At 37.6% G+C, this 22621-nt stretch overlaps 1 protein-coding gene across 7 annotated transcripts in view; it reads right to left on the bottom strand.

The window, feature by feature from the left end:
* Positions 1-4371: 4371 nt before the first annotated feature.
* The window catches only part of NPNT (nephronectin), a 77379-nt gene continuing 59129 nt past the window's right edge, over positions 4372-22621 (bottom strand). For all 7 annotated transcript variants that reach the window (XM_033106102.1, XM_033106098.1, XM_033106097.1 and 4 more), the window contains 4 exons: positions 15371-15457; positions 14781-14879; positions 7423-7679; positions 4372-6025 (listed from right to left, as the gene is read on the bottom strand). In XM_033106102.1, the coding sequence (XP_032961993.1) occupies positions 5915-6025; positions 7423-7679; positions 14781-14879; positions 15371-15457 (554 nt within the window). In that variant the 3' untranslated portion in view covers positions 4372-5914. The remainder of the gene's footprint in view (positions 6026-7422; positions 7680-14780; positions 14880-15370; positions 15458-22621) is intronic.

Here is a 22621-nt window from a genome sequence, read left to right as displayed (position 1 = left end):
AGAGGAAAAACTGAGGGTTGCTAGATGGGCGGGGGGGTGGGGGTAAGGGGGAAGGTGAGGGGGTTAGAAAACAATCAGTAACCACAAGATGGCCACGGGGTTTTGAAAATTAATCTGGGAAACGTAATCAATAATATTGTAAAGATTTTGTAGGGTATCCGATAGACATGTGTCCCACTTCGGAGACCATCTCAGGGAAGATGTAGATGCCTGATCACTGCACTGTACACCTGAAGCTGAACAATAATGAATGCCAACTATGATATTATATATATATGTGTATATATATATATATATATATATATATATATGTACATTTACAAGAGGCAGAGTACAGCATTGGGAGTGGAGATAGTGGAAATGGGATGGCTCGGTGCGATGTTAGAGAGATAGTGGATGGGGGGCGGGGGGTTGAGGGATATAAATGATAAACGTCTAAAAAGAAAAAGAAAAAAACAAAAACAAACAAAGAAACAAACAAAACCTCATAGACAAGACAGACAATAGTTTACCAGAGGGTAAGGGGGGTGGGGGGTGGGAGATGAGGGTAAAGGGGATCAAATATATCGTGATGGAAGGAGAACTGACTCTGGGTGGTGAACACACAATGTAATTTATAGATGATGTGATACAGAATTGTACACCTGAAATCTATGTAATTTTACTAACAATTGTCACCCCAATAAATTAAAAAAAAAATTCCCCAAAAATATTCTTTGAACTAAAGCTAATACTTGAAAACAGAGTTCTATGTGCCAATAAATTTATAAAACATTGTGTTAAAAAAAAAAAACCATAGTTAAAATGGCCGTATTACCCAAAGCAATCCCCATCAAAATACCAATGACATTAAAAAAAAAAGAAAAATAGAACAAAAAAATCATCAGATTTGTATGGAACCACAAAAGGCCCCAAATTGCCAAAGCAATCCTAAGAAAAAAAGAGCAATGTTGGCAGTAGCATACTCCCTGACTTCAGCTTGTGCTACAGAGCAACAATAATCAAAAGCTTATGGTATTAGCAGAAAAACAGACACACAGACCAAATGGAATAGAATTGAAAACCCAGAAACAAACCAACATAAATATGGACAGATAATTTTCGACAAAGGAGCCAAAAATATATAACGAAGAAAAGACAGCCTCTTCAATAAATGATCTAGAAAAATTGGAAAGCCACGTGCAAAAGAATGAATCTAGACTGTTATCTGTCACCGTATACCAAAATTAATTCAAAATGGATCAAAGACCTAAACATAAGACCTGAAACACTAAACTGCATAGAAAAAAACATAGGTACTAAACTTATGGACCTTGGGTTCAAAGAGGATTTTATGAATTTGACCTCAAAGGCAAGGGAATTAAAAGCTAAAGTAAATAGGACTATATCAAACTAAAGAGCTTCTGCATAGAAAAAGAAACCTTCAACAAAATAAAGAGGCAACCCAAAATATTTCTTAATTTTCCTTTGCTTTCTTCTTTCAGCAATTGGTAATTTATGAGCATGTTGTTTAATTTCCACATATTTGTGAATTTTCCCAATTTTCCTGTAATTGATTTCTAATTATTTCATTGTGGTGTAAGAATATACTTTGTATAATTGCTGTTCTTTTTAAATTTATTGTGACTTGTTTTGTAGCCTAATTTATGGTCTGTAAACACCGATACACTTGAAAAAAATATGTATTCTTGTGTTGAATAGAGTGTTCTATAGATGCATGTTAGTCTGGTTGGTGTATAGAATTTTTCACATCTTCTATTTCCTTGTTGAGCATCGTTGTTTTATCCTTATTGAAGCTTTATCTTGCTGTTCCTCAAACTAGATGTCAACTGACATGTCTTCAAGTTGACTGAGTCTTTCTCCTGCCAGCTCAAATCTGCTGTTGAATACCTTGGTGAATTTTTCATTTTGATAATGGTACTTATTATATCCAGAATTTGTTCTACTAAAAATAATATTCGTCTATTTATTGATATTTTTAATTGTTGAAACCCTAACATTTTTTGAAATAAGTACACTGGAGCTTAGTAAATTCTTGTGAAGTAGATCTTGCAACCCTGGTATTTTAGGCCTTCCAACAGTGAAAATTAGCAGAGATAAAGGCCCAGACCCCTCGGCCTTTATCTTTAAATCTTTAGGCTTTGTTTGTTAAATTGGGTCCCAGGACTAGCAGTATGGGCATCACCTGAGAGCTGGTTAAAAATGTAGAATCTCAAGTGCCAGTCCATATCTACCAAATCAGAAGCTGCATTTTAACAAGATCTCGAGGTGAGTTCCAAATATTAAAGTTTGAAAAGCAGAGGGCAAAGTGCATGGGATTCACCATGCTTTCTGAGCCTTCAAGGTACCACATACGACTTTTCAGAAAAAAAATTTTGGATTTATTTATATGACTTTGAATGAATATCCTCTTCTCTAGATTGAAACCCAATGAGGGAAAGTCTCCTTTCTGTTATATGCCAAAGCCACACATATAGTCAGTACTCTAAAATCTTTCAAATAAATCAATGAACTGGTTCTGAAATCTCATAATTATCTGCTTCCTTCACACCCAATCTGAAATAGGTTTCTAAAGGTTTAATTTCTTAACATACTCAGAAAACCTGTGCTTTTTCAGAACTCTCAGGAATTACTTTATTTACCTTTTGATTAAAGTATGAATTTATCCAAAACGACTGTCCCAACTGCTAAGATTTCTCTGAGTATTGGAAAGAAGCTATTAAGCATATTCTTTCTAATTTTCTAAAAAGACTAACTTTTAATCTTGCATTTCATTAATTTTGTTTACTTATAGTTGTTTTCTCCATTTAAAGGTTATTGGAGTATGTGAAAAATGTCATAAACGAACAAAATCAATACTAGCAAAAAAGGCTTTTCAATTATAATTCATATATATTTACTTATAGCTTATCCTGCCTTTTCATAAAAGGATTTGAGGCAAATGCTTACAACTAAGTGCGATATGAGAAAACTAAAGCAATTTGCTAAGGTGTGCATCTGGTCTCTTTCCCTGTGCATTCTGATGAAAAGTATCTCATGTTTTATAATCTAGAAAGTATAATAATTTGGGCAATATCTTTGTCCCTAATCATTCAAGCAGTTAAAAAAAAAAAAAAAAAAAAAAAAAAAAAAAAAAAAAAAAGAAAAAAAAAATCAAAACAACAAGAAACAGACAACTGATATTATTAACAGTGTTTTTTATTTACAAAGAATTATTTTTGTTTTGCTGTTTGGAAAACCACTAACATTTTTCATTTTAGAAAACATTAAATAATAAACAAGATGTTATACAGTACTTTGGATAACTTCTTTCATCAGTTTAGTGCAATGTATTATTGGCACCTAAAAGTGAAGTTTTCTATCACTTTCCCCTTTTGCCTTCAATTGTGCAGTTTGTATGACCAAAAAGGAAATGAATTATTAAAAAGGGCTCTAAGACCATATTTTCTGGCCCCTACTCAAAGGTGCACTGATTAATATTCTCCCTTCTGCCCTGCCTTCACCAAATTAAATCACAAAAGATATACTTTGTATGTATCGTTCAAAAAACATTACCATTTTGTGGATGCTGGGATATCCAATTGATAAGTGAAACTGAATTATACCAAGTAGGTGAAGGAAAGGGCCTGGCAGTTGCACTGGGCGTGGCACTCGCTATCAGTAGCCAAGTTTTGTTGTCACACACATTGCACAGAGAATGCACCAGATAAAAATCTCTGTAAACTGTAGTCTTTGCTATGGTCTCTTTAAAAATCTGAAATATCCACTGAGCAAGTGAAAGGGTTATACTTTTATCAAGGAAAAATAAAAACAAAACAAAAACATCACAATAGGACACTGAGATACTAAAATATTTGTTCATCATACTCTTTTAGGAATAAATATATATATATGTATTTTTTTCCTTTTTGTTTTTGTTTTAATACTGCTAGGTTTGCCATAAAGGGAGAGACATTTTTAGTGAGCCTAGCATTTGGTGGACTTTTCCCCTTTTGATTCCTCTCCACTAGAAGCCGAAGAGAGAAAAGTCTAAATTAGACTCTGGCCTGGTCCAAATAACTTCATTCTGGAGACTTTCATTACATAATAGTAGGATCAAAACATCTTTTGGGAGATGCTGCAATCTGTTACTCTACCTTGAGGTAAGGACATCTTTTAACTATCTTAAATAGACAAATTTTTATCTAATTTTTTAAAAGCCTCAACAACAAAAAGAGAGAGAGAGAGAGAGAGAGAGAGAGAGAGGAGAGAGAGAGAGAGAGAGAGAGAGAAAGAAAGAAAGAGAAAGGAGAGAGAGAGAGAAAGTCACACTTCTTTATAAGGGATTTTAATTTAACAACTGTCCCTGCCAGGAAATGTTCCCTCATACTCCAGCCTAAGACTGTTTCCTCTTGTTCTATTCTTAGTGCATGTAGAGAACAGCTGGTCACCATCCTCTCTGTACCAACCCTTCATATACTTGAAAACCAGCAATGGTTTGCCCCTTAGTCTTCTCTTCAGGCTGAATAATCCCAGTTCCTTTAATTTTTCATCCTAGATCATTTCCCCCCCAACCCTTTCATCATCTTTGTGATTCCTGGCAAAAACAGCAGAAAATATTTCGATTAATCAGAACTGAGGAAAAGCCTCAGTAGTAAGTTGCCTTTTTAAAGTTATGTATTTTTTTCATATACAGTTGAAATATGCAGGGAGAAAATATATTAGTTGAGGGTTCCTAGATCTTAGAATTCCAGTCTTGTCCTGTTTCTCTAGTGTGTGTGTGGATCCTATTCCAGCACATTCAATGCTTCAAAGCATGGGACTTGCTTCTTATCCTATCCCGACAAGATAGCACATAAGTTATGAGCTAGACCTGCCTAAATTTATACTGATTTAAAAATCAGTATGAAAATATATTCCAATGTAGCTTCTCCTCACCCTGCTTTCACAAACAGAATCTTTCCTTTGAAACAACCAGGCTTTTTGGAAACCTTCTTACCGATTACCAGGGAGACCATGTTATTATGGAGAAAGCTGTTGGTTTTAAAGTGTAACTAGAAACAGTGAGGGTTTTATATGCTAACTGCAGTTTCTTACCTACCTGAATGGTTTACTATCCTTTATAGGGATCAAACTCAAGGTCATTAAAAAATGAATTCCTCCCCTACCACAACCTGACACCTTTTCTAAATTTCTCTTGCTACGAATATAAGGTATTGGAACTGAATAACATTTCACTGTGTATTTTTTAAGTCAAGAGATCACAAGCTGCCTTTTCCCTTGCAACTAGCGTCTGTAAATATTAGGAACACGTAACTATTTAATATCAATAGCACATTTACACAAAACACAATACTACTAACGAGGAATTACGTGCCCAATCTACATAATTGTCTTTAAAAGAAGAATAGAGATAACAAGAATAAATGCAACTTGATATGTTACACACCCTTCTTTTATAAAGTGAATGGCAGTGAAAGAGTTCAGATCAGTCCAGAACTAACGGTGAAGAGGAGAAACCAATTTCACAAGCACATTGTACAACATATCTTAGGGAAAGTCAATACTACTCATGGTACAACACTGAACAGATAACAGAATGGCCATTTGCACAGATTTCTTTTGAAAACGCCTCCCGTAATTTGCTACTAGGAACACCTTATAACCAGGATGAAGGATGGCATAGGGCATACACGCTGATGGCCTTCCTAAAAGAGACATAGGATGGATGGCTTGCATGTGTCTACAGATACCCCTTCTATTTCAAGGAGAATGTCACTGTTCATTGGGATTGCACACAAGCAGGCCAGCAAGATGTGGGTCAACAACCAGACTTTCTCCTGACCCACTGACCCACTCTTCTCCTAGGCCTGAAAGGGAGAAGACAGGAGGTGAAAATTAGAAAAAGAAGAGGGAGCAACATGTGAGTTCATTGCTAGTTGTGGAGTTGCTCGCGTTCTTCAGAGCAGGGGCCTTTTTTCAAGCTCACATCGTCCAATCCAATCTCCCCAGTGTGACCACGCCTTTGTTCACCTTTGAAGATAACCTAGGGAGAGAACACACACACCAGTCAAGCCTCCTCTGCCTTTTCCAATCCTTGCTCATTTAGCAAAATAAAGGCAAACTTCCCCCAAAAGTAAATAGTAAACTTACTTAACAGAAGGAAAAACTAGAACAGTGTCACTGGAGGCATGCCTTCTAGAAAGTTAAATCACCAGTAAACTGTTAATCAGACCCCATAACTCAGAATCAGTTATCCTTTAAAAAGCCATCCTAAACTGTAGACTACTTCAATTTAGGAATGCTTATGAAGTGGACACTTTTGTCAAAGATTACCAAGGTCAGAAGAAAAACAGTGTAGTGGAAAATAGAGGTGCACAAGTTGAGAGCCACAGATCTAAAAGATCACAGTCACGTAACCTGTCTCTGATGTTTTCTAGTTTCTCCATTGGAGTAATATAGCTTTGCTGCAAAATGGAATAGAATCAACCGTCATCACCCAATCAGTGTTGTTTTAGTTATGGAAAGACCGAGAACTTTCACTATACTTGTATTTTACTTTGTATAGAGCATCCTTGCTCCTTTTAAAAACAATAAACCTTTCTACACTGTGATTTGAAATGAATAATTATCTTGTTTTACTTCTCTAAAAATTTAAATATGAACAAAATTTTAAAGAAAAAAATCAGTAAAATAAAACTAAAGACTCCGATAAAAGGTGTATTAATGGAGTCTATCCTCTTTTTGGTTTCTAGAAACTAGATATAGATGCAGAATCTTCTAATAGCAAATGTTTTATAAGCATCAACATAAAGAAGGCACTTTTTCCAAGTAATTCATTATTCGGGGAGTTGTTCCAGATCATTTTATTGCTACCTATGACTTGATTATGTAGGATAAAATTTATTCAATCAAAGCTCCCATATCCTGTCCAGAAAAGAATAGTATTTTCCAAATATATTGTCCTGGGTTTCCATCCAGGGCTACTTAATGATGATCTCTGAGGCAAAGAGAAAAAAATCGACTTTAATGAAACATTAAAAACAATAATAATAAAACACTGTAACTCATGGTGGTCAAAGTTTGAAGTATAAGGAACAAAAGGAAAAGCAGGAACAGTTACGCTCACCACCTCTGCCCTTTGAAGTTTCTCAATGAACACTTTTACTTCTTTAATTCCTCATTTTTTTTCACTAAAATTAGGGGATCTACGCTAAGGTAGGGAGATTAGTGGTGGTCATACGTTGTACTAAAGAATGTATGAAGAAGCAAAAAGTGGTGATAGAAATAGGCAAGGAATGGCACAGTCAAGCCCAGAAAAATTATAAACCTACGTCTGAGACTGAGTTAATAAAGAGATCAAGGCTTCTTCCAATTCAGACCTCAGAGTTCTCCTATGAAAGGAAAACTTGGGAGGTTTCCCTCCTTTGTGGTTCTACTTACGCTCTTGACGTCAGCCCCTCGCAGGGTGATCTGGGTTTGCCTCCAGCCATGGCCACCGTTTCTTCCCCACAGGGCTGCTCCGTGGGCACCGTGTTTTCTCAGAAACACCTGGAGCGTGCTGGAGTGCAGCCCAGTCACCTTGTGCCTAAACGACAGGCACAGATCCCCTGAATGCATGAGGTGGCCGAGAGGGAGCACCAAGCGAGCAGCTTTTCCCCCTGGGCCCTTGGCTGCCGCGACTGTCAGATATTGTCCACCTGCAATGGGAAAAGCAGGGCCGTGTGTGTGGGCGCCGACATCCCTTTCTAGCGCAAACAGGATGGACAGGAGTTTTACTTTTGGGGGGGGGGGGCAGGGTTAATCTTCAAACTGTGATAGTCATTTGTAAAGAACTCCAAATTTTTGAAGGAGAAAAATATGACTTATTTATATGCCAGTCTTAAATTCCACGGTTTTGTGTTTACAGAAAGCACTCACTCTGCTCAGGAATACAAGTTATGCCAAGGACACATAATAATTAGTAATCCTAACTCTATGAATATTTCCAGTGGAATATGATCAGACATACACAGACATGCACAAACACACACATTCACCAAGTCCTGATCCTCACCAACTTATGATTATGTTGTCAAGCTGGCAGGCTGGTTTGGTGGGTGACTCTAAGTTGCCAAGGAGAATTTTCTATGCAGATAATTAACCTCCAGGCAGTAGAACTGATGGTGTTTTAAAGGGCACTAGATTTGTTTATTCTCTCTTCTCTTTTTTATTTTTTAAAATCTAAAAGAGAGAACAGTCCTTTAAAAAAGTCAGTTTGCTATGCTTCTCACACTAGAGTGCAGACGTGTTCTGGAAACACTCCATATCTTCTTAGAGCATCAAACTTATTTGGAAATAAGTAGTTTACAATGTTTTTATATCAAAACAAATCCATAACATAACAAAATATAAACTATAATACACATACTATATATTATAATATACTACGATATATATCTATATATACTACAATATAGTATATACTATACAATATACTATAGTATATTATAATTCCCAATTACATATACATGAACACAAAATGTTAATAAAACTGTCACTCTGGACAGGTCACTTTGTACTCAGATTCCTTGGGCTACAGAGTTTTCCTCCCCTATTGTTATAGGAACTGCAATTAAGGGGAAAAATGTTTGAGCAGCAGTGAGTGAGGGAAGCTGCTTCTCAGGAGAGGGAAAGTTTCAAGTACTATTTTGAAACTCAATCCATGTACAAATGACATTCCTCTCAGGCTGTTTTACAGCAGCCAACTGAAAATATACACTGTGTTTCAACACTGATTTATCCATGGGAAAATGTGGTTGGAATGCTGAACTCATGTATCTGTTTGGGTAGGAACCCCATTTATTTTTCAGTGAAAAGATCAATAGTTTCTTATGCTCAATCTGTGTCAGACACAATAAGGGTTGGGATGTCCTCCTATGCTCCTCTTCCAAGTGCCCTCTGAGCAGTCAGAGAACCAAACAGGTGACATCTGTGCAGTTCTGTGCCAGGCTATGTGGAGAGTTCCAGGGCGGCATCCCACAAACCCTGTGAACAAGCCTGGGAAGTTAAGGCTTGTTTTGCAGATACAGAGCTAAGGCTTGGGAAGGCAAAGCCACCCAAGGCATTGCCCAGACAGTGAGTGGCAGAGTAATGGTTTAAGTTCAGGACTGCCTGACCCCCTGTTCAGCACTTGCTGTCCTCAGACTGGAATCAGTGGTTTGCAGGCTTCCCTCCCCCAGGAGACTGTGAACTCTCTCATGTCCCCCAGACCACCTCATTACATTCCCAGCATATGGTAGGAGTTTAATGTCATGTGTTGAATAATGATGTTCCAAAAATACAGCGAACAAAAAACTACAGGGAAAGAGGTATTGGAGTCATAGACTTCAATCACCAACAACAAACACTGTTTCTTATCCTCATACCATCCACCCTCCCACCCACCGCCAAATTAATCCAAATGGTATTTTGGGCCAAAATATTCAGATGGATTTTAAATGTCTCCCCATAAGTCAGCTTTTGAATCATCACAGGTATTTGGGTGAAGACTAAGATATAAGGTTATTACAGTTAAACTGTAAGTTTTAAGAAACCAAGGATTATCGTAAGTCCCTGTGGAATGCACAGTACTATCACTCTGCCAGAAGCTGCCTATAAACAAGACAACCTAACAAACCAAGGCATCCTGATAAGAGTCAAATCATCCTTTTGTATAGGTATTTAAAACTCTACAATGTAAAACATGATCAATGAGGCTACTATTGCTCTTCCTCTGTAGAGCTGCGCTGTGAACATTTTTGTAGTGTTATAACTTGCTTTTTTCAGATGTCAGCCATTTTTCTAAAATGTCAAATACATTTCTCATAGCTGCAAGCATGCCGTTAATAATTTAGCCAATTTCTTACTGAAGAACATTGTTTCCAAATTTTCATTTTAAGATAATACGATGCAATAGTAAGACAAGCAAAAAAAATTTTAAAAATTTGCAACACATGAAAAATAACTGTTTCATTTTTTAAATAATGAACTTACAAATAAATAAAAACACAAAAGAAAAATAAAGGGCATCTCAGAAAAAAATGACTTAAAATGTGAAAAGATGGTCAACTTTTCACAATAAAAGAAATTAAAATGAGATGACTTTTTACCTAGGAAGTTGGTAAAGATTTTTAAAAGTAGTTTATAAGAGCTGTATTGGAGATGGTTCTTAAATATTATTGGTGGGAGTGTAAATTGTTTATAATCCTTATAAAAGGTAATGTAGTAAAATCTATCAAAATTCAAAATGCAAGTTCCCTTTGATTCAGCATTCCACATCTAGGAATGTATCCTACAGATATATGCAGACGTAGATGAAATGATACGTGTGCAAGGTTATTCACTGCAATATTGTCTGAACTACCAAAGTTGGGAACAACTGAAATGTTCCTCAGTGGATGGCTGCTTAAATGCAAGTGCAACATCCAAGGAGTAATGGAGTAACAATCATTAATAACGCGGGTGTTCTATATGTACTTATATAGGACAATCTTCAATAGTATAGGGCTAATACTATTTTAATGATAACTCTGGGCCAGGCACTGTTTTAAATGCTTTACATGTGTTGAATAGATACTATTGATTATCCCATTAAGTGGCTTGCTCAAGGTAAAAGCTAGTAAGCCAGGGTGCTGGGTTTCACCCCAGGCTTTCTGGCTTCTAAGTCCTCGTTCTTCATGTTAACTCTTAAGATAGTATCATGAAGTGACAAAAACGAGGTACAGAAGAGGGTGCTTTGCTGTCGTGTGGACAAATATATCTCGGAAAAAGATAACCAAGAAACCAGTTGTACCTGGGAAGGGCAACTGGAAGCCAGGGCTAGGAGGCAGCTTTTATCTTCATTGTTGATTTATTTTTCCATTTACAAGGATTTCAAAATAAGGCTTTTTAATGCTGCAACAGACATACTTGTATGTACATGCTGGCATACTTGTTATATATTTAAGTGAATTCCTTGTGGCTATCTGTAGCAGACAGAGCAGTGAGTCGGTTGCCTTTAACCCTTGATCCTCAGATCCCGGTTCCAGGAAGGAGCCCCAGGTCCAGCCTTGACATCTATAGAAGGGCATGTCTTCAGGGCCACAGCTACATGCCTACAGTGAATCACCACATCTGTTGGTAGCACAATTTTCCATACCCTAGAGGAATGTATTAAGTTCACTATCTCACAACCAAGTTCAAGATTGAATGTGATAAACAAAACCTCTGAGCACCAGGCAGGGCAACTATCAAATGCATTTATTTTACAGCTCTTTCTCAAAGTTGTAAGTTTATTTAATTGAGGGCTTTCTTGGAGATATTAGCATATGAGAATATTTGCATATATGGATCTTGGATAAGAAATGAACAACATTAAAATCAGTCATAATCAGTCATAAATCCAAACCTATGTTCCTTTATAAATGGGATAATCTAGATAGAAACAAGGAAACAATTAGCTTGGTAATTAGATAATACTCAGAAATAATTCATTAAATTGTTTATATTCTTCTCTGGTCTTACCATGTGATACACACACACACACACACACACACATCCCTCCCTCACCTGAAACTTCTAGAAGAAAAATAGGCACTTTTCATAATAAGCTTTATTAGTATTTTACCATCAGTGTGTGGTTAGAATTCCTCCAACATATTCTAAAAAGCCCATCTGCAGTTCCACCCTGACGCATGCCACGTACTCCTACCCTTCTTCCATCTCTCTGTCCTCCTTTGGTCTTCTCATCCATTTTCCAAGCTGGACTCCTGCTCACTAATCTCCTTGGGATCACCTGGGCATTCCATTCTGACTAAGAGGCTCTCAGAGGTATAAGAGATTTACTAATCCAACCTTTATCCAGTTCTCAAAGCAATCGTTCCATGTCACCAAAACACCTCCATGGACAGAGAGTTCCTTACTTCAAAGTCAGCCTGAGCAATTTTTAGACAGCTCTGACTATTGGGAAGTTTTTTCAGAGAGTGAACCAAAATCAATCTCTGTAGTTTTCACCTACTGATCTGACTTCCATCCCCTTATGGTCACAGAACAATAGTGATAGATGTCTATGAAGTATTTGAAAAGCAGCCCTGCTCCAGTAATTCTTCTCCAGGCTAAACGGTCTGGTTTCTTCATCTGTTTTTCTATAAGTTTTGAGACACCTCTCCATCCAGGTCATTCTGACTGACCTACACTTATTTCTCGTAGAGAACCCACCAAAGTAGATTTTCCATTCTGGAAAAAATACCATAGTTCTAAAGGAATGACTCAACTTTTAGGCAGAAACATGCAGGGTTCACTCACTGATTTCTTTACCCACTAAAATTCTAAAGTCTTTCATTCTACTGCTAAGGCACTCTTCCCTTCCCATAGCTGCATAGTTGGTTTCTAGACCATGAGCCAGACCTTTTATTCATCCCCATTAGATTTCACCCTCTTAAATGTGACCTATTGTTCTAATCTTGTAGCGCTGGTAGTGTCAGCACAGTCATATTCTCCTCTGGCTTTCAGCCATCCACAGTTTGGTTAGTATGCCTTCCATATCCAAATTCAACATCCAGTTGGTTCAAGTCATTGGCAAAAACCTAGAGCAACCTCAGAAGAGCACCCTCCAGAGTCAATCATCAGGAGCTATTCTGTCACCCCAGCAGCCACCACGTCCTTTCCATTTGTTCTGTACTGTTGCAGCTAAATCACCATTTCCTACTTTTTTTGCCTGCCATTTAAATTTCCCATCCTTGTCTCATTTTTTTTCTATCAGAGGGCAAGTGGAATTGGAGTCACCACAAATTAAGACATTTACATATGTGATGAATAAACATCGAAAAGTACTAAATTGGTTCTAAAATACAGTGTTTGAATTCTAAAAATTGAGTATATTACATAGACTACCTACATAGATGTGTCAGGGATTCTTCTGACTTTAGCACGAATGACTCTCTCCAATGTACCTTACTTAAAAGAGTTATTTGTTGTGATCATGAATATTATTGAATACATGGCTGCCATCAATCCTTCTTTCTGTAGCAAAATACTCCAGGTCAGTCAAATGCACAGGCCTGAGACAGATCATGCACCCCACAGGAGACGGAGGCCAGACTGTGGGAGAGTGAAAACCCCAGAATAATGTTACAGATGTCCCGGGCACTGAGCTACCTGGGAGGCAGGGTGGGCAGCCTAGAGAGCTCTGAACGTGAGGTCTCGTCTTTAGCTCTGTGGTCTTAGGACGTTTATGTGTTGTCTGAGGATGTTTATTTCCTTTGTGAAATAAAAACAGTATTACCTGCTTCACAGAGTGGATAAGAGGATATTAAATAAAATGAATGAAATAAGGAATGAGTCAGGACGATAGTAGGTATTAAGTAAATGTTGGCTTCTCTGTAATTCACAGATATATGTGACATAAATGATAATGTTGTCCTCTCAGAGTTAACCTTCAATGAACGAGGGTTAACACAAGAGAATGAGAGGGACTGTACCAGGTGAATGTGTTTCATTAAAAATTACTTTATGGCTAAAAGAAATCTAAAAAGAAACCCATATTTTTAAAAGCTTACCTCAAATTTTCATTTTTAAATATTTCTATATATTTCAATCTCAGGGGATATAATAAATATATTTTTAAACTAAGGTTTCAGTACTGTGCTACTCAAAATGTACACGGAGTATTAGTGCCATAGGTATCCCCAAGGAGCTTGTTAGAAATGCATCAAAATCTAACATTCTAACAAGGACCCCAGCTGATTTGCACAAACACTAATGTTTGAGAATAACTGGTTTAACAGAGCATATCCTCTCTCAAGTTAACTATTGTGTGTTTTGAGCTCTTCTATATAATACCTGGGGTAATATTTAAAAACTAGGATTTTAAAACTAACAACTAAAATACTTTTTCACAAATTGTATGTTTCATTCCTAAATTTAGAGTCAGAAGTATAAAAAGGAAGAAAAGAAACCAAACTCCTCATCCTTCCATTAAGTTGACCTCATCCACAAAAGATTTAATTACCGAGGGGAGGGAAAAAACCAACAATATGTAGCTTTGCTTTCTGACACAAGACAACAAAACATCTTGTAAGTACTAAACTTTAGATTAACAGGAAGTATGCAATTTTAAAGTCTGTTAATTTTCCAAGGTCATGCAAGTTAGATTGAAAATTTTATCAGAGAGTTATTCACCGAAATTTTACTGTCTCCTTCAACTATGTCTCAAATCTTTCAAAAAAGAAAATAAAAGAAAGACATAATTGAGAAAACAACCAGGCACTATTACCATGGCTGATGTACTACTTTTATGCTCAGGAATGGGGAACTACAAGTAAGTTGAAAATTGTGTGTTAGAATGAGTTCAGGTGTTTTGTTTACCAAGCTTTCTGAGAGATAGTACCCTGTTTCCCCGAAAATAAGACCTAGCCGGACAATCAGCTCTAGTGTGTCTTTTGGAGCAAAAATGAATATAAGACCCGGTCTCTTATAAGACCGGGTCTTATAAGACCGGGTCTTATTTTACAATTATTTTCATTTTTCTCCAAAAGACGCATTAGAGCTGATTGTCCAGCTAGGTCTTATTTTTGGGGAAACAGGGTAGTTGGCCTTTTAAAGAACTACTCATCTTCCCATAATATAATTCTAGTTGACAGCTAACAAATTAAGTTAAAAAAGGGAATATGAATGCCAGACAAGATCTTTACCCTCTTTATTAAATAAACACATAGATGTGTTACAGTATACTTGATTAGCAGAACTAGGCTACCAATAGGATCAAACTGAAATGTGGCCTAGAGTTCAGTAATTGGTTTTACCTGCTGGATCCCTTACTGGTTCCCAGTGTAAGTCACTGTCTTTCTCCCTGATCCATCCACAAAGCCCATGGTCAAAATTACAACTGTGTATCAGGACGCCTGCAAGGAAATGACCAGAAAGATGAGTAATCCACAAACTAACCACTAACAACAGAAATGCATTTGTGAACAATGTTATCTGTACAACAAGCGTTCTCTCCTATCCACACTTAACTAACCCACCAGAACTTTTCTCCAGGAGATCAAAAGAAAATCACATAAATCTTTTGCAGCAGAATTGGGCATGTGTGCTCAGCTATAAAAATAGAACACACAAATGTTGCCAAATTATGATCTTGTTACATCATTACTTGTAAAATATGATTTCCTCCTCAGTTTAAATGCTGCTTTAATACATTTTTTAACAAGAAGATAATGATGACTCAATTATTTTTGCTCGACTGATTTAACTACAGAGGAAACCAAGTTTTAAAAAAGTCTATAATTTTCCCAGATGTAACCAAAGAATCTACAATTTAAAAGTTATTTCCATGAAATGGAGTGCAACAATAAAACATCTTTATAATGGTACTAAGAATATAAGTATCTACCTGGATCATCCTTTGCTTCATCATCTGCACTGACTCCTCTTTCAATTTCAAATATTTCAAATAAGTCATTTGAAGGCTGCCGCGGAACTGCAAGAGAGATGTTTTGTTTTAATGAGGTGTTGATAAAGAAGCATTACCTTTAAGAAGGGGCAAGGGGTGGAAAAGACCTGGGCACTTACTCATCTGGAGGAATCCAAAATATTTAATTACATTTCACATGAAGATTCATGAAGTTTGTTCTGCAGTGATTTATACTGTAACATTTATCTGGGTACAACTAAAAAATGGTTTTCAAGGGTTTCTAAAATTCAACATAAAAACACATTGAAAGGTCTTCATCTGGAAAATACATTTTAAAAGAGCTACCAATTTCTAGTAAAATATTCACCTCCATGATATTCAAAAATTCATCTCTATGAAAGATGCATTACAAACTCTAAATTAAGGACATTTTAACTGAAAATGCCTGTAATTGCAGTGAATGGTTCGGTTTTCTAACTACAGTATTGACTCCAGTGAACTCTGTACATTGGTGCACTCTAACCAGGATTTCCTACCATGGCCTCCCTTGCTTAAGCAGGTACCTTGGCTCCTTTAAGATCAAATCCAAATACCTTGGTGCAGCATTCACAACCCCTCTCCGCCGGCCCCACCCCAAAGTACCTAATACTGCCCAAAGCTGCCATTTATCTGACCCTGACCCCGGCTTGGGATACTCTCTTCCTGCTAATTAAACCACTACACATCCCCTCTTCATTCTTTGCCTAGCATAAATATCATTGCTTGGGTGAAAACTTTCAAGCCCCAGGCAAACTAAATTCTTCCCCCTTGTAGTTCGAAGGCTCCTGGTTCCATACCTTTCTTCCACTCTTTAATAAACAAGTGCAGTTATTTATACACATGTGTGTCTGTACCTCTGCTAGTCTCTGAGGTCTTGGAAGACATCAGTCATGTCTTATTCATGTGGCATTTCCAGGGTGTGACCTGGTGACAGGCACTCAGTAAGTGTTTACTGAACAAATGTGAAGATCTTGTCCAGAAACTTGTGTACTTTGTCAACCCTTTTCCTAAATGAAACAAGTGGGATAGAGAGCTTAAGAATCTGTTTTTTAAAAAAACGGATTCACTTAATTATTTATTCATTTAATATGTATTTGATGGCCACCCATGTGCCAAGTGCTGTGGAAGGCCGAGGAGACAGGGTGAAAGGGGTGAGCAAGACCAACAAGGCCCTGGCTCTCATGCAGCCAACACTCTAATGGGAAGGACAGACGTTAAACACACAGATCAATGAATGTGAAGACTCTCAATGTTGATATGGGGCACGAAGGAAAACATTAGATGATATTGTTAACTGAACAATAATATCAATTAGGTATTCGATCATCAAAAAGGATTTATTCAGGAAAAAGAAACAAGGGCTGCAATCCAGCACCAGCATGTGCAGACCTAGCAAGCCACGTATACATTCTGACCTGTGTGCTAAGATGGAGGCTATTTAAGGCAGGGAGACAGGAAGTTAGAACTATAGAGTTTTATGAAAAGGAAGTTAGGGCCACAGAGTTCAACTAGGTGTTCTCATGAACTTCCATGAGCCCAGCTCCTCTCTTAGCCCTCCCACTCTGATCAGCTTCCGTCAAGTCCCAGTTCATCTTTACTGTGGCTGGGCAAAAATGGGGAGTTTGGGAATGTGGTGGTGGTGGAGGTGAATTCTTGGCTAAAGACCTGGGAATACTCCCTTTTCTTTGACAGAACTTAAATTAAGTAGCTCTGTTTTTATAAGGCACTGTGTAAAAGATGCAGAACACTAAGGAACAGATGTTAGTCAAAAGCGTTCTATTTCAATGATGTTCCTGTTATTTTTAGCAGGACTTTTTTTTTTTTTAATAACAATCCTATAATATTTGTACTAATTTTTTCTTTTTTTTAGCTTACTGCTTTGAAGCTTGTTTCCTTTTTGTTTCAAAAGTCCAGACAGGAGAGTCCCTTCCTTCCTCCCTCCACACAGTCACATATATCCAGCTTGTGAGATAAAGAGAAGCTAGTCCATAGACAAGCTCTAGGGACACAACCTCATCACATGTGCCCTAGGGGTGAGGCAACTGGCCGTCCTCTTTTACCCCCAATGACTGACAGTGAAGACATCCAATTACAGCTTTCCCTTCCTTGTTTGAGGCTCTGAGAGGGAGACTGCCTCTTATCTACTAGAAATAGTGCAAAGTTGTAGGCAAGTAGACTTCATTTTTCATGACAAAGTTTGAAAAACTTCATAGAACATTCATTTTTTTGTTCCTTTGTTGTAACTTAAACAAATTATCTCTGGATTGGAATAACTCAAATCGTACATGGTACCATATTTTAGGGGCATTATGACAGTTTGTCAGCTCACTTTTTTCCAGATGAAGGACTGTCAGATGGCAAATGAAGTCTTGGTGTAGAGGGAGAGAAGTCCCAAGGTTTCCTGGTGCAGGAGACCTGTTTTATGATGGGAGATCAAAGAAGTCCTCTCTGAGGAAGCACCATTTAGACTGAGAGGGGAAGAACATGGAAACTTCCAAGCAAAGTGTTGGGGTGGTGTTGGTATTGGGGGAAGAGGGAGCATTTCAGGCCTCACTAAGAAAGGTACTAAGAAAGTTCTCTGTACAGTTAGAGAAATGAGTTCACAGTGGCTGGAGGATGCTGAGAACTAGACAAAGCAGTCTGGGATGAGGAAGAAGAGAAAAGAAGGGACATGAACACACATTTGGAAAATAGCAACCCAAAGAATTAGTCATCTAACAACTTGCAAAGTGTCAGGTGGTTCATTAGTATTTTAGGCACTGGGTTTCCAAGAACCATTTCATTCAGCATCAGATGATTATACACATCTTTACTGAAATTCATAGGGAAACATTCCAAGGAATTCAGAGACCTGAAATGCTCAGCAGCTATTAGTTTTTAGAATTCTGTGTGCTCTACTCTGTAGCTCTGCCACATTACTTAATCCTCTTTCTTTACACATACCAGTATGGATTCAATGTCCCACTGAAGTGTCAAAAGAAGGTACACTACTCACTCCCTGGTACATTTTATAGTTTATGTGAAAATATGAAGTAAAATAAGTAGTGGAAAAAATCATTCAAGCAATGTGATCTCAAATCTGTACAAGAAAAACAAACGAACACACAAAAAAAATCAGACTAGAAAAAAGAATGGTAAGAAATACACCAATATGCTAATAGTGGTAGTCTGAGTATTAGAAATAAAAGCGATATTTTTCTCATTTGTTGGTTTGTTTTGTCTTTTGTAACTCTAAATTTTTCATGTTGTTTGTAAAAAGAATTTCTATTAAAAAAAACTCACCTAAAACACAAAAAGAAAGTTCTATCAGAACAGATATACAGACCCTATCCCATAGCAACTGTATGTCTGTTATTTGTATTTTGATTGCTCAAAGAGAACTCTGAACAGAGGCTTGATATCATTTGCTAAATATGAGGCTATGAAATTGAAATGTATTTGTGTAATCTGAACATATTCTTTGATCCAGAGAGCTATTTGAATCGATGCAGAAAATGTTAAAATAAATGACTTGCCTGAAAACAGAAATATAACTAGGATAGATGCCAATATATGATTTTTCTAATAATCCTTCCTGCATCCTTTTTTGCCTAATAGTCAACTTAAATATATACTATATATATTATAAAAACAAATACATATCAATTATTCTCTGTAGTTGGACCATTAATTCTTAGAATTAGAATAGTATAATTTTGGAGGTGAAAAGAATAAGAGAAATCTAACAATACAATTCCACTACCATCTTTTTACTCTCCCTCCCTCTATTCCATCCATGTGCCAATCAATCATCAATCAATCAATCAATCAAGGGAGCTTTCCCTGGGAACCAGGCACTGGGCTAAGAGCTTGTCACAAAGCAGTGAACATACTCTTGCCTTCATGGGATCTATATTCCAGAGGTGAAGACAGACATCAAACAATTTGCCCAGGTAATGAATGCTTTATAAGAGAGGTACAAGAAACTACGTGAGCATGGGGGTGAGAAGAAGCAGGGCTGGCTAAGCTGGCTGGAGGAGGACGGAAGCATGAACATCTCTGAGAGGTGATGCTTACACCAGGATATGAAGGATGTACTCTGATCTAGTACCCTAGAAACTGAAACCTCATTATAGCTGCAGAGCTCACAGGAAAAGAAGTGCCCCAAATGAAGCTGGAAAGGCAGACTGACTGTGCAGAGCCTTTTAAAACCCCGTAAAGATTTTGGACTTTATTTTGGTAGAAACTGAAGCCTCTGAAGGATTTTAACAGAGGAGTGCCAAAAGGAGGTACAGCATTCTGGCTGTAGCACAGAGAATGAACAACAGGAGGGAATGGAGGTCAGAGGGCAGTTATGACCAACATTAAGTAAGGAATGTTCATGTGGCCTTGATAAGAATGATTTCCTCAAAATTTCTCTTCCATTGGTCAATGTTTCACCTACCAAAAAAATGTATTGTCCATTGCTTCTTACAACCTTCTGCATGAATTAAAAGAAGAGGAATCCCAGTCACTGAAGCAAGCAGCCAGCGGGATAAAAACATGGTTGGGTCGGGGTTAGGGGCCATGAATGTTTTCCTATGTCTGGGGAGCTCTGGAGCCTGTGAGAGGAATTGGCCACACAAATAAGCAGAAACTTCTCTAAAAGAAAGTTTGGGCCAGCACTCGCTATTAAATATATTTTCCGCAGAGATATGATAATATTAATATAGAACCTGCGTTCATAAATGAGGTTTCCCAAATAGTCAATTATATATTTTACCCAAGAAGCACTGAGTAAGCACAGGGAAGTAAAAGTAAATATTATCATGTGCACCTCCCACCGCCAGCCCTCTTCCAAAGATTCACTACAGCAAAGTGTAAGCACTTTTTATTAAAGGTGGCTTCGCAAATTTGGTTTCTGTTCTCGGGTGGCTCCCATGACGTGAGCCAGGCCGGTTCTGGCATTTGTTGTTGGACTAAAAGGTTAAAGATAACAATGTCTTAAATTCTTTCTATGCTTAGAGGTTTAGTTCATTGAAAGAGAATGGTACACATGTCATTTCCTAATATGCTGAAGGCTCTTTCAGGTGGCGAACATAGGGAGTTTTGGAGACTACAGCGTGGGGACGAGTGCCGAGGGTTTTATGAGGCCGTCTTGCCTCTCTCCTCCTCTCGTCAGTCCCCTGACCCTACCTTCCCCCTTTCCAGAGGAAGAACATATGCATCACAGCTTTAAATGACCAGAGAGAAGCAAACAAAAGGATTGGAAAAGAGTTTCTGAAATTTCCTTAACCACATTAGAGAGAACCCTTAGCCATGCACTGATTACTAACAAAAAGAAAAAGGTTGCTGGTCTCCACAGAAATAAGCCCTTGTTTGCCAAAGCTTTCATCCCACAGGAAGAAACCTACAAAGTTCAAAAGACACCTTTGGGCTGAGGGTAAAGAGCAGAATTGGAAAAAATTAAATCTCTCGTGAAAAGTGGAACATAGACACAGCTACTCGATCATGAGCCCAATTTTTGTCTCACCTATTTCTCCTTTAATAAAATTTCAGAACAACTTCAAGCACTGCCTAGGAAAATCCCAGGAGAATAAAGTATTTAAAAGATGGTTCTTTTCTAGGTCTGATCATAAGGATGATACTCCATTTCCAGATTAAGAGAGCATGCTTAGGGTTTTGTTCCCTTTCTCTCTTCTAAGACAGATTCTGTCAGGACGAGTCCAGAACACGGGTGGGGAGCAGACTCCGACAGGGCTGCTGGAACTGGGTACAGCATGAGCACCTGGCAGGTAGGGGACAGGTGTTCATGCCCTCAGGCCAAAAGAGTCCCTTTAAAGGAAGAACGGGAGTTTTTACTTTCTGATATTTATCAGACCCATTGTGGAAATTTCCCATCTAGACACATTCGTTTCTGAAAAGGCTGTTGTCACTATTTCTATAGTAAAAAAGCTGAGGTGAAGCTGTCTCTATTTTAGCATCACAATTGTTCTAGATATCATAAACATCTAAATAAAACAGGATAGTCCAGGTATTTGGTAATAACGATATATGAAGTAGCAGCTTCCTGTTTTCATTTTGTCTGCTCACCTAATAGCTTACACTTACAAGTCAACTTGCTTCAGAGGGATCTAGTTAGCCAAAAATAACATTAAAATGTAAGCAACCATAATAAAAAGCATCAGAAAAATATAAACATTGGAACCAGAACACAAAATAGGCCTGCATTTTTGTGAGTTAAGTAGGAGATATTATTACCACATAAATGAATTCAACGTCAACAGAAGTAGTAATAGCTATAATGTATTAAGTTTTTATTATATGCCAAGCACTGTGGTAAGACTTTTACATTCAGTCTCTCATCTAATTTCACAACAGCCCAATGAGGTAGATACTGTTATTCTCTCCACTTACAGATGAGGAAATCAAGGCATAGGAAGATTTAGTAACATGAGCCGAATCAAAGACTAGCTATGAGCACAACACTTTTTATTATGACTCTATCGACAAATGTGTATACAACTTTTTTAAAAAAAATCTGATTTCTGACTTGGGTCACATTCACCAAGAATTCAATTTTTACTTTCAGAGAGAACTTTTTTTTTTCTTTACCAGCCACCATAGGATCCAATTAAAATATAAATGAAAAACTTGAAAACTTTCGGAATTCACTGCACCAGAGCCTGACCTGTAAGCACTGACAACTCACTCCTTCAAAACACTAGCAAAAATTTAATCTTCAGGGAGATGTCAGCCTCTCCTTAGGGTCTCTGTAGGTCTTGCTGTTTACTAGAAAGCAAACTAGTTTGAAGACCTTTTCACCCTGCAGCAGATAGAATCTTTTCACTCATCACCACAGAGAATCAGAAAAGAGACCACGTTTCCATGACTAAGAATAATGTGATCACACCAGCCACAGACTCTGTCAAACCTATAGAATGGAAATGAGAGAAAGAACCTGTAGAGAGCATGCAATAAAGCAGCAATCAGTAAAAAGCAAACCATCTTCTTACTGCATGGTACTTGGAGTTTCAACACATTCTCAGGATCTAGAATAACACAGCAACAATCAGTCTGGTATCTGATATGGACACTCAGAAGAGCACCTGATACACTGGGGGTGCCAAAAAAATTTATACAAGTGGTCACTTCAGTCAGCGTTGCTCAAGCTGTAGTTTGCCATAATTAGAAGTTTCTGGACGCTGATGGTAACCACTTTGAGCACCTCTT

Source organism: Rhinolophus ferrumequinum, chromosome 5, assembly GCF_004115265.2.
Source record: "Rhinolophus ferrumequinum isolate MPI-CBG mRhiFer1 chromosome 5, mRhiFer1_v1.p, whole genome shotgun sequence".
Taxonomy (NCBI): Eukaryota; Metazoa; Chordata; class Mammalia; order Chiroptera; family Rhinolophidae; genus Rhinolophus; species Rhinolophus ferrumequinum.
Note: the sequence above shows the minus strand (reverse complement) of the source record. Positions and strands in the feature narration are given on the sequence as shown.